Source organism: Anoplophora glabripennis, unplaced genomic scaffold (genome assembly GCF_000390285.2).
Source record: "Anoplophora glabripennis isolate ALB-LARVAE unplaced genomic scaffold, Agla_2.0 scaffold301, whole genome shotgun sequence".
Taxonomy (NCBI): domain Eukaryota; kingdom Metazoa; phylum Arthropoda; class Insecta; order Coleoptera; family Cerambycidae; genus Anoplophora; species Anoplophora glabripennis.
In genome coordinates, this window is record NW_019416435.1 from 173229 (window position 1) to 190169 (window position 16941).

The 16941-nt window shown below is 32.0% G+C and overlaps 1 protein-coding gene across 3 annotated transcripts in view; it reads right to left on the minus strand.

Annotated features, from left to right (window-relative positions):
• The window catches only part of LOC108909058 (E3 ubiquitin-protein ligase TRIP12), an 88787-nt gene that overhangs the window by 35337 nt on the left and 36509 nt on the right, over positions 1–16941 (minus strand). For all 3 annotated transcript variants that reach the window (XM_018713285.1, XM_018713286.1, XM_018713284.2), the window contains exons 7-9: positions 7829–8019; positions 5766–5954; positions 4085–4557 (exon numbers count right to left, since the gene is read on the minus strand). In XM_018713285.1, the coding sequence (XP_018568801.1) occupies positions 4085–4557; positions 5766–5954; positions 7829–8019 (853 nt within the window). The remainder of the gene's footprint in view (positions 1–4084; positions 4558–5765; positions 5955–7828; positions 8020–16941) is intronic.

The following is a 16941-nucleotide window of genomic DNA, read 5'->3' on the forward strand; positions in this document are numbered from 1 at the left end:
CTCTTTCCTCCAATAAAAACATTTTTTAATGATAGTTAAAAACCTTCTTAAAGGATTACAATAGTAATATCATCTAATACAGAATTGAAAATGACTAGATTTTGTCATAAAAATAGCAGCAATATATTCAAAAAATTAATCTGATGACCCTCGAAGACGAAACGTCGGATTGCAAACATGTTGATGCCATTCATTGGATAGAGCGAAAAACGTGGCAATGTAAATATGCAATTTAATTAAAATTCATTTTCAAATAAAACCAGAAAAAAATAAAACGATTTTGAAATATTTCGGGTTTTCGGATTTCGCATCAACAGTAGACTTTGCTGTTAATACTTTGTATTGCTGAAATCTCAAATCGTCCAGAGATAATTTATTATTTGAGCATTTGTAATTCGACTTAGATGTTTATAGCAATACTGTACAAAAGTTTTGGGTCAAACAATGACACAGTTTTTTTTCATATCTCAGAAACTTCTTAATTTTTTATCTAAAAAAAATTGAGGTTATTTAAGACAGAGAAAGGTATACTTTCACCAAGTTTAGTCAAAATTAAATTATTTTTGCGGAAATGAGATATAAAAAAGGAAAAATCAGAAAAAAAACCTCTTTTTCGCATTTTTCTAGGAAATTTTGAGGTTATGTTAAAAACTGACCTCTACAAAAGTTGTAGATTTTTGCATGATCTACAACTTTTGTATTGGATACTTTTTTGTTTGAAGTCAACTTTCGCCAGAAATCCCAATGATACAATTTTTCATAACTTTCCAACCCTCCAAAACAAACCCTTCGCCGCCCCTGCGCACGCATTTATTTTTTTTAGGTTTATTATAAGCCTTTTTACCATTTCCACTTATAAAAGTCCAGGTAACAATTTTTTTTTCTCCTAGTGTAATTTGGTTGGACTATTTGCATAGAATTAGATGATCTTTTTAAACGAGTGCAATGTTTTTAACTTTGTTTTGTTGCCATAAATATTATTTTCAGTGTTGCTTTTAATTTTAGAAATACGAGTATTTTCGTGTATTTCGGTATATCACTGTCTTACAACTTTTATTTTGTCGTTTCTTTAATTTTAAAAGTCTGATATTTTGTGCCTTTCAGCAGATCTGAATAGTAAAAGCACAAAAATTTTGTGTCAGAGCAAATAACATGAATTTTGTTTATTTGTATCTCACAGTTTGCTATAGGTTACAGATTTTTTTTATTAAGGTTCGGAGGTCGAGGAATAATAAAAAATAACCTCAATTTAGTTATCGACTATTCGTTTTTGTCAATGCCCATCTTGCTTTTATTGATCTTAGAATCTGTCAACTGTGAAAGCAATCCGATTTATAAAATCAGTTGCTATAATTGGAGCACCACTTTGACCAACCAACATAAAAACAACAATTAGACGGATGGCTCTTATCTTATACAGGGTACCCCGGAAATAAGTGCAAATTTCAATCGTGCATTTAACTTATCAAAAGTAATACATTTAAATTGCTTAGTTAAGTGAATAATAAAGAAAAAATTATCTATGCAAAAGTTGTTGAGAATTTTTTTAGATCTGATTAGGGCAATATAAAGTGTTGAACCGAAGTCTTTTTTACATTTGGCAAGTTGGCAACACTGCATTCAAGGCCAAGGTGCTGAGAGCAGAACATGCACTCATTTGTCTCAGTCAGTTGAGAACTTTTGTTGTAGTGGCATGTTGAAAAGAGTGTCGCTATTCCGAATTCCGCCAGTAGTGAGTGAGAAGTGTATTCTGGTTTGTTCTTGCAAAGGAAAATATGCCCTTCCAGATTTTTAACGAAATCAAAACTGTTTATGGGGATGGTGTAATGAATTGTGCTAATCTGTACAAGTGATGTCATGAGTATAAAGTGGGCTGAACAAATGTTTATGATGAACAATGGAGTGGGCATCTCTCAATTGTGACTTGTGAGATGGTGAACAAGATGGAACAAATGCTTTGTGGTGACCATCGATTGACTTTGGATGAGATGAACGCAGTGTTTCCACAAATCTCCAGATCTCTTCTGCATTAAATCATTACTGGAACACCTGGTTATAGAAAATTGTGTGCAAAGTGGGTTCCAGAACAGCTCACGAATCAACACAAAGCCAACAGAATTGCATCTTCACGGGAATTTCGCGGGCGCTTCAAATTGGAAGGTGAACAATTCCTCGACTGTATTGGTGTATTGTGACACAACAAAACGTGGGTAGTCCACTACACCCCTGAGACGAAAAGACAACCAATGCAGTGGCAACATCCGTTTTCACCATAAGCGAAAAAATTCAAAACCGTTGTTCGGAACGAAAAATCATGGCAACTGTGTTTTGGGACTGTAAAGGAATTCTCTTCATAGACTTTTGTCCCAGAGGGAAACTATTAATGCAGCACGGTACTGTGAAACTCTGAAAACACTACGGAGGGCAATACAGAACAAAAGAAGGGGAATATTAACAAAGGGAATGTGCTTGTTGCATAACAATGTACGTCACAGCTAACGTCACAAAGCAACTCTTGGATTCATTCGGCTGGAACATCAGCAACTACCCGGCTTACAGTCCTGACCTGGCACCTTCAGATATTCATCTTATCAGGTGTTTATGGGAGGAAAAAAGTTTTATACCGATGAGTCCACAGTACTGTGAAACAATGGGCCTGAGAGGCGGCGGGAGATTTTTTTAATGAAGGTATAAGAAAGCTTATCCTTCGGCTCACACAGTGAATTGAGGTTGAAGGGGACTATGTTGAAAAATTGTGTTCGATGTACCTTTCTGAATATGTAAGTTTTTCATATTTAGATTTTTAAAAAATTGAGTATTCTTACATTGTGGACATACCTCGTATGATGAAAATTAGGAATTTTGGCAACCAGTAATTTTTTTATACACAAATTTTCAAAACTTTTTGGTAGACTCTCATAGTATAAGCATAATTATACAGGGTAAAAATGTTTCAGGATTTCTCCCTGGCTATCCGATGGTGACCTTGACATTGACCTTGAAGGTCATTTCAAGGTCAAATGTGATTTCTCAAATGGGACCCTATACTTTTGACCCCAGAAATGGAGTGGAAAATTTTATGTTCAGATATGACCTTGAGTGACCCCCTCCCTTTTGACCTTGGGGCCCCCACAAGGTTACACTAACAAAAGTACAGGAACGGCAGAATAACTCAGCGGGAGAGCATTTTAGAGAAAAATGTTGACCTTGATATAATCTTGAAGGTCAAAGTCACCATCGGATAGCCAGCGAGAAATTCTGAAACTTTTGTATTTAACACTTTTCTCTAAAATGCTCTCCCGCCGAGTTATTCTGCCGTTCCTGTACTTTTGATAGTTTGACCTTGTGGGGGCCCCAAGGTCAAAAGGCAGGGGTCACTCAAGGTCATATCTGAACATAAAATTTTCCGCTCTTTTAATTTCTGGGGTCAAAAGTATAGGGTCCTATTTGAAAAATCACATTTGACCTTGAAATGATCTTCAAGGTCAATGTCAAGGTCATGTCAAGATAGCTGATTGGTCGGGGCTTAGGTGCAGGACAGGTGCACCGACCAATCCAGCTCGCGGAGCGAGAGATAGCATGTCCATTTATTCTTCTTTCTCTCTCGCACACCAGTCGCGCTTTCTCAGCACTGATGGCTGCCTCTAGGAGTATATGCTCAACAAATTAGATAGTGTGATCCAAACATTCATTAATCTGAATTTGCAATATTTCGAATTGATTATAATATGCAATAATTGTATTTTATTTTGGTAATCTGAAAAACATGTCATTTGCAACACACTAAACAAAGCTTATCATAAAGTAATTTTTTTTAGTATCTTAATATCCCAAAAAAATCGTAAATCTGAATACACTGCAGCCCGAAACAATTAGGATTCATGGGGTTATAGGGTTATACTGTAAATTAAATGAGAAACTGTATGCAGCTATATACACAGTTGACTTAAACTTCACAAGTCACTGCACCTGTACTGCAAATTCAAACGTTCGATATATGCTTCAACTGTAACGAATTTATCTATATGACGATAACATCTAAACCAGTTGAAGCGATTTCAGTTACATCAATTTGAAATCTTACCTCGGTATCAGCTCTACATCATCCTGATTAACTTCCACTGAACCGGTCAATAAGTACAGAAGAGTTTCAGCAATATTCTGCTTGAGGAGAGTCAGAGCTAGATCTGGGCAATTAGCGCACATGACCGACAACATTCTAAGAACAGTTATAAAGGTTCCTGTGCTGATAATGGGGGGAGTCACGACCAGTAGTTGCTGCAAATTCGTCAGTAACTCAGTACTTGCAATTTCCTGGAGACGCGTCGGTTCCAACTGAAAACTGTCAACTAGCCGAGAAAATGCCAAACATACACTTTCGACGCATTTCTTATCTTGCTGCGTAAGCCTGGATGCGAGCAGAGGTAACGATTCCTGGACATACTGAAACTCTTCTAATGTTAAGTTCAGACAACAGTTTGCTGTTATTGAGAGTGCGTTGCGTTGGGCATTTATCGAGAAGAAGTCTAAGTAAGTCAGACAAGCCGACACACCACGCTGAAAATAAAAAATTCAATGTAATTTTAGGATACACATAATGCATTTTATTAATTTTATACAGGATGCGGCAAAAGTAACTGACACATTTGAGTAGAGCCGGTACGGTGGTGGGTAGTGCTGTATTACAGAGAAAGTAACATGCCATTTTCAATTGTCATCATGAATTGGACTTTAGACCAAACAAGATTTAGCCATGGTTCGAAGCGGTGGATCAGCACTGAAAAGAAAACCAGTCTGGACAACTTTGGACTGTTGAACTTCTGAACATGAGGAAGGGGTAAGAGTATCCATTCAACAATCTCCATACAGTTTGGGACACAAACATGCCACTGCACTTAGGTTTTCTGACCGCGGCGTACGAAGAATTCTCCACTCAGAACTCAAAATGCATCGTTACAAAATGATGGTGCAGGAACTTAAGGAGACTGGGAAAACCGCAGGCCAGTGTGTCTGGAAATTCAGCGATGAGACATATTTTCCCTTGTATGGCAGAGTAAATAAGCAAAATTGGGCAGAGAACAATCCTTATCAGTTGCATGAATGACCCTTACATAGCCCTAAGGTTACTGTATGGTGTGCGATTGCAAATTTTTGGCCTGTATTTCTTTGAACAAGACAATGCGACTGTGAACTCGGATTGATATCGTAAGATGTGGAACACCTTCTTAAGGTCCATACTGAATGAACTTGACAATATGGACAATATTTGGCATCAACAGGATGGGGCAACAGCTCACACTGAGCGCTGTTCTATGAGAATTTTGAGGGAATGTTTTCCAGTCGTTTGATTTCGCTGCGAGGTGACATCGGTTCCCTTACCTGGCGACCCAAATTGAACCCGTGATTTTTTTTTGGAGTAGCCATTTCACAGGAAATGATCGGACGAGTGATGAGCAATTTTCGTGAACGCCTTCATCAATGTGTACACAACAACGACACCCACTTAACGGACATTATTTTTAAAAAGAATTAATAATTATAACTAAAATAGCATTTTAGGTACTTTCAGACGAGAATAAAATAATTTATATACTTTGTTTAGATTATACTTAGCCTTTAAATGTGTCAATTACTTTTGCCATACCTTGTATTACAAATACAAATTTTAATAATTATTTTTGGAAATATGAACAATTAAGTTGTAATTAACAAATAATAGACTTCGATTAAAATCAATGTTTATGTAAAGTAAAAATTTTACTTACTGCTTGAAGAATAGCCTTTGAGTGTCTTCTGGATAGCATGTCTAAAGCTGTCAGGGACTGCTCTGCTACATCCATGCACTGGATTACCTGCAGTTTTTCTAGAAATACAGGTACCGCATCCACAACAACCGCTGATGATCTTGGTAAAGCTTCCATCATGTAAGTTAAAGCTCGACAAGCATGGTTCATCTGAAAAATAAATTATGCCATTTTTATTTTATATTATACTATTATCACATTCCACTGTGATATCGTCATATAACTTTGAAGTTATTTTTTTATTTATTTATTTATTGGGTATTTTGCCACATGAAAATATTTACAAAATTGAAAACTCTTGTGCCAAAAGAATCAGTCAACGGTTTTTTTTTTAAATAATTTTGCCTAAACCTCAGACTGAAAAAAGCAGACAAATACAAAATACACATCACTATATATATCGTGCACTTAAAAAAGTTATTGACGAATTAAAAACAGTAAGTTATAGACGTATACTTTTTATAGCTATAAGTAGATAAAGTCAACCACTTTAAAAAGGAGCAGATTCTTTTCAGTCTGTTCAGTAAAAGCAGCAGTGTAAACGACAGAAAGTCAGAGATCGATTATTTCATCAGGAATGAAATTGTTTATATGAATGAAAATCCACAATGCTTTTTTATGGCTCATATATACTTTAAAATGCCGAATGTGTGGTATGCTGGGGGTAATACAAATCAGTAAGGACATACTTTTTATAAATAAGTTTTAAGTGGATAAAAATTTGTGACCTTGCGTAATTTGTAATTGAAAAGGAGTATATTCTTCACTGTTCTGTGGGTCTATGAATTTAATTTCATAGATAAACTGTTTCTTTGCACCTTTGTATGTAAAATATAGTTACTAATTTGTTATAGTCTTTCCAATCTCAATTGAAGAACCAAGAGGTTGGCAGTATATACCAGGTTCGGTCGCTGACGCAGCAACTTGGCATTGAAATATTTGAAAAACTTGTTCCCATATTTATTTAGCCATACCCATATACAGGTCTGATCACACAAAATGTGGAGGTGGTAGAAATGTATACGCCCAATTGAAGAATGCCCGTGTGGGCAAACGGCATACACAGACCGCCGAACTGGACAACTGGGCAATAAATCTCAGCTGTTGAGAAGTGGTTGACAAATTGTCTAGCAGTGCAGTGCAGCATTGCGGAATTTGGTGAGATTCAGGTAATTTTAATTTATTATAGGCATCTTCTATTAATAATTCATATTACAATTGCAAAAGGGAGAAATAAGAGGGATATTTTGTTTACTATTATTACATGGCATTTTGGAAACCTTTTGAAACGGAACAAACCAAAATTTACCGTTAATATAATAAAATTGTTTGAGGACATAAATAATTAAAATACGTTGGTCAAATGAACATATAATAGAAATTTTCTTCACATTATATAAAAATTATTATAATTTCTAATATAGTCTTTATTTAAAAAATAAGCATACAACAATGAAATACATCACAAAACAAAAACAGTATGTCAAGTCTGTTAGGCGACATATCCTAATTTCTTACTTCTATAACAACTAATATAATAATTATCCAAGTAGTCACTACGAATAACAATATCATGAAATTTAATTAGAAACCCATCTAATCTTTTTACCTTAAGCAGAAAACATTTTTAGGGACGTCTATGAAGCTCATTAAATTTTATTGCTAGGCGTTTTTATACATATTCAACTGACTTTGGAGACTATACAAATGAAATTAAAAAATGTTCCAGTAATACAGATAATGCAGCAGTAATTAAATATATTTATAGCAAATTCATGAACAGAAAACACAGACGTAAGACGTAAGCTTCTAAAGAAGTAAAATAAATGTGTGCCAAAAAAAAACTTATCGGAAACCATTGTTTTATGACCATACTGATTTGTACAATACTGTCGTGAAAAATTGTTTTTTCATTTACTGTTTTAAATTGAATGTGTATTGAAATACATCAGTCTTGTATTAAGATTATTTTAGTAAGACATACAACATTTTAGACAGCTATAAAGATTTCAGGTGATACTTACGATGTCAAAATTATGCTCCATTCCCAATAATGTAATTAGTGCCGGTACAACTTGCTTAACAGGAAATCCTGTCAATATCTCCTCATTTCCCATAACTAAAACTTGACACATCTCAATGACAGCTTGTAATTGTTGTCCCTCATCACCAGTGGCCTGAAGACCAGGAATAAGGGCTTGAGCTCTTGCTACAGCTGAAAATAAATATTGTCCATCAACAAAACTGTTACTGTTTTTTTGCAATAGAAGTTTTATCATGTATTATTGTACTGTACAGGGTGATTTTATTTTAAATTCTTAAATTTCAGGAATGGATTCCTTACTGATAAATAAGTGTATTTATATTATAAACTTTTGTCTCAAATGACATAAATTTTCAAGTCACGGTGTACTATTTTATTGAAGCGTCTTCATGCAAAAAAAAGAAAACCACTGAACTTATTAGATTATTAAATGAAAAAATAAATTTAGGTGGTAATGCTCAAAATCTGAACGTCTCACAATTTTCTGTGAATATATGGTTCTTTCATTTTTTTTTGTAAGAATAAAGATTCTGCATATCTTGGTTGGCAATTTTGTAGGTGGTTAAACGAGAATTGTATACAGTGGATTGGTTAATTATTGCCAATACACAATGAAACAATGAAATAATAATAACAATAATAATAATAATAATAATAACAATAACAATAATAATAATAATAATAATGAAAATAAATAATATCTTCTGTAGGATCAATAGGTTGGTCAATTTGTTCATCAAAATCAAATTTATTATTATTTATTACATAACTTTGTCAGGGGAGCTCTGTAAGATAAGGGTACGGTTTTTGAGAATTTTACTCGTGTTTATCATCAGCAGAAAATGCCAGGTTTCAATTAACAGATTTTGAATAAAATTCCTAAGTTTTAAGTGATAGAGCTACAATTTAAGATCTTCCTTCATTTACAAGTAGAACTTAATTTCATCATTCATCGATCTGTATGCTGCATGCTGTTAAACTGAAAATGTTTCACATTATACTGGGTTCAATAAAAAATTGTGAAACAAATATGAGCTTTCTTTTTAATGGAACATCCATATCCTTGATTGAGATTAACTAATTTCCATAGTATTAGTTTATAAATGGAAAAATATGCAGAATTGAGGTTATTTATTTTTAATTATTTATTTATTTTTTTTTTCTGAAAACTGCAAAACATAAACCTCTAAATCCTTATACCAAAATGATATTATGCAGTAGAGATGTAAATGAGGTAAATAAGTAACTTATAACTTTTGGTAATTTATCATTTTAAAACATTCCGTTAAAACCGCAAGGAAGTATCCTTGGATCTCTGTTATTTGTTTTATACTTAAATGATATTTCGCCTGTATTGGGGAAAGTTAAATATCACTTATTTGCCGATGACACAATCATCTATGTATCAGACACGTGTAGAAAACCTAGTTGTAAAAACGAATGGGATACTTAACAATGTAAAAGACTGGATGGAAGTTAAATTAAAATTAAATGTTTCAAAAACAAAAGGTATGATACTAGGTAAAAAGTCATATAAAATGTATTCTATAGTAATCAGTTAAAATTTGAACTAAATGGGGAGACAGTAGAAGTAGTAGCTGAAATTAAGTATATTGGTGTTATAATAGACGACAGGTTAAAATTTAATAACAACACAAATTATATTTGTAAGAAATTTGCTAAGAAAATAGGAACTCTTAAAAGGGTTAGTTGGTATTTAACAATAAAAACTAGAAAATTAGTATTCAATACCATAATATTACCTCACTTTTGTTACTGTAGTACTGTATTATACTTAAGTAATAGGAGTGCAATTGCACGATTACAGAAATTAAATAATTGGGCTATGAGGGCGATTTTAGGATGCAAGAGATATACAAGAGTTGAGGATATGTTGGGTATTTTGAAGTGGATGTATATAGACAAGTTTTTAGAGTTTAATGTATTAGTTTTTATTCATAAAATTACATTGGGGAACGAACCACAATACTTGAAAAAAATATTGGAAACTTTTGATAATATCCACAATTATAGTACAAGAGGGAAACACAAGTTTATCTTGCAAAAAGTGCATAGAGCATCTGGACAAAATTCCATTTTTTTTAAGGGTATTAGTAAATATAATAGTTTAAGCCATGATGTGAAAAATGCTCGAAATATAGTATGTTTTAAAAATATGTTAAGAAATTCTTATATGTAAATATAGTATTTAAGTGTGTATTCAAATACAATGTATGTGATGTGTAAAACAAATTTTTGATGTTATTTAGTAGGTTTTAAGTGAGACAGTGTATATAAAAATAGCAAAGTGCTAAATAAAGTGCTATTACATTACATTACATTTTGAACTTAACTTTAAAATTATAAAAGACAATTCTACTTCATTTCACTATTTAGTATTTATTATTTGCTTGTTCTCTATTATTTGTTTTCGTCATAATGTTCACATTGTGTTGTGGGTACACATGTCTGCAAGTGGCCCATTTTAAGTATTACGTCAAGAGTGTCAGCCTGACGCCGGAAGGCCTAATTGATGCAAGCGACAAGAAACAATGTGCAACGCGGAATATGGTTCCTGGAAGAGGACCACGGCAGATTGGCGCCAAGGACCAGATACTTATACCTGCGAACGACTCCACACCAAGACGACTCTCCAGCGAACGCCCGCCCCGACAACACTTATTCTTTTTCACTAACTTTGTTTTCAATAACAATACTTTTACTTTACCATTGAGAGAGAGTATTACCTTGCTGCACGCCAAAAGCTCAGTCTTATATGATTTTTATAAAATGAGATATAGGTATATTTTGTAATTTTTCTTGACGAACTTTATAAAAAATATAATTAAATATTTTCGTCTTTTTCAAATATCTATTTTCTTGCAAAATGTTCCATATATTTTGGGTTTCAAATGATAGTACAACTCTTTCCAACTCAATGAAATTTGATATACATATTGTAATTTTCATATTACCAATAAGATATTTGTTACTTATGATTGACAACTTTTCCTTGAACCATCCTGTATGATGCAAAATAATTTTAAAATGGGCAGCCACTGACCCTGTATATTTTCATTATTTTCATATTTATTTTTACAAAAGTTTCATAGTTTCCAGTACTGAGGCATATGTAGTCCACCACCCTATACTATCAAATTATGTTTTTCTATACTTAGCAATTATTGACACAAAAATTATACTAATTCATTTTACTAATATTTATACATAAACTATGTAAGTAAAGAACAATCAGTATTAGCAAATATATTTATTGCTGAGTTCACCAAACACTGCTGACAGACATACAGATACAATAATAATTTATAAAAGCTTATTATTCAGTTTGCATACATTTAAATTTAATATAACAAAATATAATAGTCAGGTTCATAATGAACAAAAGAATCCTTCGAATTTGAAGAAGTTAAAAGCATTGTCAAAATAGTATGTTACTTTGGTAATTAGGAAATTTTACTTAAATGACATTAGTATCAATTATGATTAACATTAACAATATTAATTTCTCAAACTTTATCAAACCAAGTTTGGACAGATAAATATCTTGTTTCCTTAATTAGTTAAGGAAACAGCGAAAAGGTTGTCAACTGTGATAGTAAATAATGAAGTTTATGGATGCCAAATTTCAGCAGAGTTTATTTAATTAGGGCAAGTTTTACAACTTATCAGGAAAAAACTTGATGAATTTAATACGCTGAATAAAAAATTACTAATGAGTTATTATTACTGATTATTATTCAATTTTTTTCTAACCTCATTATTTTGATAAAAAAAATTAGAACTATACTCCTAATATACAGGGTGTACCGTTGTGTGCAAGTTTCTCATGGGAAAATAATGGATGTAGTTCATGTAACGTTTTTTACTTCGACACCCTGTTTTCGAAATACAGAATGTTGAAGTTGTTACTTTCCAAATGGTTTTCCTTATTTTTAATTTTTTAAGTTAATGAAATTAAATTATTAATGGTAAAATCGACTGTGTCCAATTATTAATCTATAAAATATTTTTTAATATATCATGTAGGACGTTTAGGTACTACGACTTATTTTTCATTCCTTTTAAACATACCAATGCCTCCGCAAACTCTCCTGTGTGCAGAATGATGTGTCTTTATATGTATACTTCTTTTATAATATTTTTTATGCTATGCTTTTTATGATGCTTTTCTTTTATAATATTTTTTATGCTATTTACAATCTTAAAACTTTTTGTACTGTTGTCTGATGTATATCTGTTATAGTTTTCCGAAGTTAATTGAAGAATCAATAACTTCAAGGTATGTACCAGGCTCGGTCGCTACACAGCAACTCGGCATTGAAATATTTGAAAAACTTGTTTCCATATTTATTTATCTATATCGATAAACAGGTCTGGTCGAACTAAATATGGAGATGACAGAAATGTATACGCTCAGTTGAAGAATGCAAGCACGGGTAAAGGAAAACGATTACAGTTGTATTGGGCTACTGGGCAATAAATCACAGCAGACAAGTGGTTCATAAATTGCCCAGCAGTGCAGTGCGGCAATGCGGAATTTAGTGTGAATCAGGTAATTTTAATTTATTATAGGCACCTTCTATGAATCATTCATATTACAATTGCGAAAGGGAGAAATAAGAGGGATATTTTGTTTACTAATATTATCACAACATGGCATTTTGGAAACCTTTTGTAAAGGAACAAAACGAAATTTATTACCAATATAATAAAATTGTTAGAGGACATAAATAATTAAAATATGTTGTTGGCTAAATGAACATATAATAGAAATTTTCTACACATTATATATAAATTATTATAATTTTTTACCTTTATCGGAAAATTTTTTTAGGGACGCCTATGAAACTCATTAAATTTTATTACCAGATGTTTTTTTGCATATTCAACTGACTTCGGAAGAACTATAATTTAGTGGATACTGTAGTGGGGTTTTTCGCCTGTTTGTGTCCCAAATGGTAAATAAATAAATAAAATGTTTTACAATTTAACTGTTTTATGTGATATGTAAGAAATTGAAATTATATTCTTAAATGCAAAGACTATTGGTAGTATGCTTTAGAGATTACAAAACTGTTTAGAAATGTGACAAATTTTGAGTTTTAACATTTTTTTTTCGATTGTACCTGTACCTCCAATTACCTGTATTGGCGACATTGCTCTCCAGAAAGAAACCGTTTGCATATTATTCTTAACGCACAGTTGATGTTTACTCATGTACAAATTTTGACATTTTCATCTTTAGCCGATTTAAAGATAATTAAAGAAAACGATTTTGAAAGTAACAAGTTCAAAGCACTGTAACTCAAAAACAGGGCATCTAAGAAAAAAATTGTATATGAATTATCTCCATTATCTTGCCATGACACAAGTTTTTTTAAAGACCCCACGAGACATCCTGTATAATTTTAGACAATAATACCATTTGCACATGTACAATGAAGGGCAACTTAAAGTCCCCACTAGTTGGGTCGCTCTCATTCTCTCGCGCCCCACCACAAATAATTAGGTATGTTTCGGACTGGGAGTGTTGTTTGGAAATATACACCGTGGCACCAAAAACTGTTGTATTCAATAGGGCGAATAATAATTAATCCGATAACAGTTGCATTTGATATTTTAAAATATATTATTTTATTAATGATATGTTAACATTTCCTAGTTAGTTAAATAAGAATATTTTTTTTTTTTAATAAAATTAAATTAAAAACTATTTACTTTTTTAATTATTGTTCGCAACATTCCATACCTGCATATTTAAAGTTTTTTTTTCCATTACTAAGGATATTCATACAGGGCGGGCCAATAGTGATAATATTATTCCTATTCCATACAGATAGAGAATAATTTTTAGGCGCCTTAAGGGGGACATTTTAAAAATATTATGAAGTATACGGGGTGTTTCCGAAGGCCGCATCAAACATGGTTTTTAAACGCAAAGACCCGATTTTTTATATTTCATATTTTAATCATGATAATAATGAAATAATGATGGAACAGTAAACAATCTTCATTTTGATTCTGTATTTATATACAAAATCTTTCAGACAAAATAACTAATGTTTTCCGGAATGAATCAAACATATACCTAAATTGCAAATGAAAATATAAAATTTATTAACAATGTATATACTATAAACGTAAAAGGTAAAGACGGTTTTCTTAAAAAAGAAACAATTTTGTTTATATTATACCACTTTATAATAATAATTGTGTATTACAATTATGTAGACCAAATCTAAATTCACTCATCATATATCTCTCTAACTATAAAACTATAATAATAAAAATAATAAAAGTTATTGTGCTTGGCGCATAAATAGCTAATAGTTTTCAATTAATTTAGATGTCAACTATTAATGAACAATTAAACTTTGATGTAAATAAAAATACGTTATTTTTAACAAAATACATTATATATTTTCTATGACAATAAATATCTAAATCATTAGAATAATAATAATAACAGTAACTCTAAAAATAACAACAATATTAATAATAATAATAAAGAATAATAAGAATAATAATAAACGAACTCATAAATTAATGAAAATTGAACTTACCACTGTATTGGTGTGAATAAAAAATCAGTTGAAAACAGTAAATTAATCCCCGCAACTATTGAGTCATATTATGCTGTTTACAAATAAACTCAGTGATTTTTACGAGCAATAGCAAAAAAATCGGGCGAAGCATCTGCTGGAACAACTGAAATTCACGCATGCGTTCTAAATGCTACTACCATTTATTTGCCATTAGACAATACCTAGGTATTTGTCTATTACGCGTGTTTCTGTCAAGACTGAGTTTTTTTATAATTTAAATTGTTTGTTGTTGCTGTTATTAACACAAAACAGACATACATTGTACCGATCAGGAAAAGGCTAAAATAATTACTCTTTACTCCAGTGGAATTAGAATTAGATCACAAAACCTGAAAATTTACTAAAAAATATTAGTAGGTATTTATTTATTGCATTTTATGGAGGACAAGGGTATGATAATATCAAAAAAGTAACTCAAAAGAAGTGACGTTAAGTTGACAAATTGCAAATAAGTAAGTTGCAAAATTACGTGTCTTTTCACTTTTTTTACTGCCCATGAAAATCTAGACGACATATTGGAAATGGCGGCATGTAGGCAATTAATTTACCTATAATTTAGTTAAGGTATCTAAAACCATATTTCACTAATTTGAAAAGGCCGAATGCGGAAAAATAAGTTTTCGAAAATTGAGAATTATTATTGCAAAAATAGATGGATGTTCATAAAATTTATGGAAAAGGTGGTCAATCCAATGATCAACATATGTGCCTAGGGCCAATTTGATTGACCGTGAATGAAATTGTTGCTCCAGGTATTTGTTAATTAACTTCGTTCTTTTTTTTTGCAATTAATTGTTTAATTAAACGTTAATTTTAAGAAGTTAATATCGTAGATATAGGTTCTATTTGATAAAAAAAAACGTATCAAAAAAGAAAAATTTCAAAAAGTTGAGATTAAGTTGCCTTTTATAACTAACAAAGTAGGATGTGAAAAACAGCGTTATAATCAAATTGACCCCAGGGTTAGGCAAAAGCCGCTCAGGAATTCATTCTTTTTGCGTTAAATACAGCTTATTTTTTTATGGTAACTTAAAAAAAAAGGAAAATCACCTACGCCTCTTTGTTCTCAAGATAGCTTTATTTTATGATGTAACTGTTAATTAACTATTGGACGTATCGGATCGCGATTTTAGAGACAATTAAAGAAAGGGTAAAACTTTTATCTTCAGAAAGTTTTACATTAATAGTTCATGTAATATACGCGCTAGAAGCAGTAAAAGTTAAAGTACGCGGGAGAAGGAGCGTCTGGTCCGTGCACGCACGTGAACGCCACCTTCGTCGCGCGCAAGATTTTTTAACCGAATTTAAAACGTTCAAATTAAAAATCAAGCACGCTAAGAGAACGATGTTCACGCGCATGCGCGGGCCCAGCGCTGCCACGTGCAGACTGTTCATTAATGTTATCTTTTACTCTGCTAGCGCGTTTATTACATGAACTATCAATGTAAAATTTCTGAAAATAAAAGTTTAACCCTTTGTTTAATTATGGTCTCTAAAATCCCGGTCCGTATACGTCCAACAGTAAATTAACAATTAACGTTATAAGAAAAGCCGTGTCGTGGGAACAAAGAGACGTAGGTGATTTCTCTTTTTTTTTTAAATCATCATAAAAATAAACTCAATTTAATGCAAAAATACTGAATTCACGATCCTGATCCTGGGACAATTTTTTTATAACGCTGTTTTGCACGTTTTATCAATATCCATTGCTTTTTGCAATAATAATTAATATTGCTCAATTTTCGAAAACAGATATTTCTGCATTCAACCTTTATTTTACAGTTAACAATTGGTGAAATATGACTTTAGATACCTACCTTAAATTTTAGGTAATTTAATTGCCTACGTGCCTACAACATAAATAACTAATTTTCCGATTTTCCGAATGTCTTATATATAAAAAAATTCAGACAAAATAACAAATCTTCTGTAAATATCGATATAATAATATGGCACATCAGCCACAAGCGGACTATTTTGTTTTCTTTTTCTCAGTTTTTCTTTTGTGTCAAGAATATGTAGTTTCATGATCAGCTACGGTTAAAATTATTTCTCTTAAAATGTTGCTTATTACTAGAGGTGTCAGAACTGAACCACGGGACATAGGCGCATGCATTATCTATTAAAAAGCAGCAAATTAAGTTGTCTACAACGCACCACCATAAACACCAACGGATGAATTAATTAAGCAACATCCGCACGATAACAAAGCAACAGTATACTTAGGTGACGTGAACGTGAAAAGAATTCTGAGGCAGCGGCTCACGCATGCCTCGGTTGACTCGCTTGCCATGCCATTTAATTGCGGCTCTATCTAACAGCCTTCCTTATTCCATTTAATTAAAAAATGAAACTTTTCTGCATTTAAAATAAAAATAAATAAAGTTATACACGGAAATGACGTGTAATTAAAAATGATAACTATTTGCTACTCTCATCTTTATTTAAAATTCGACCTATGTTACGA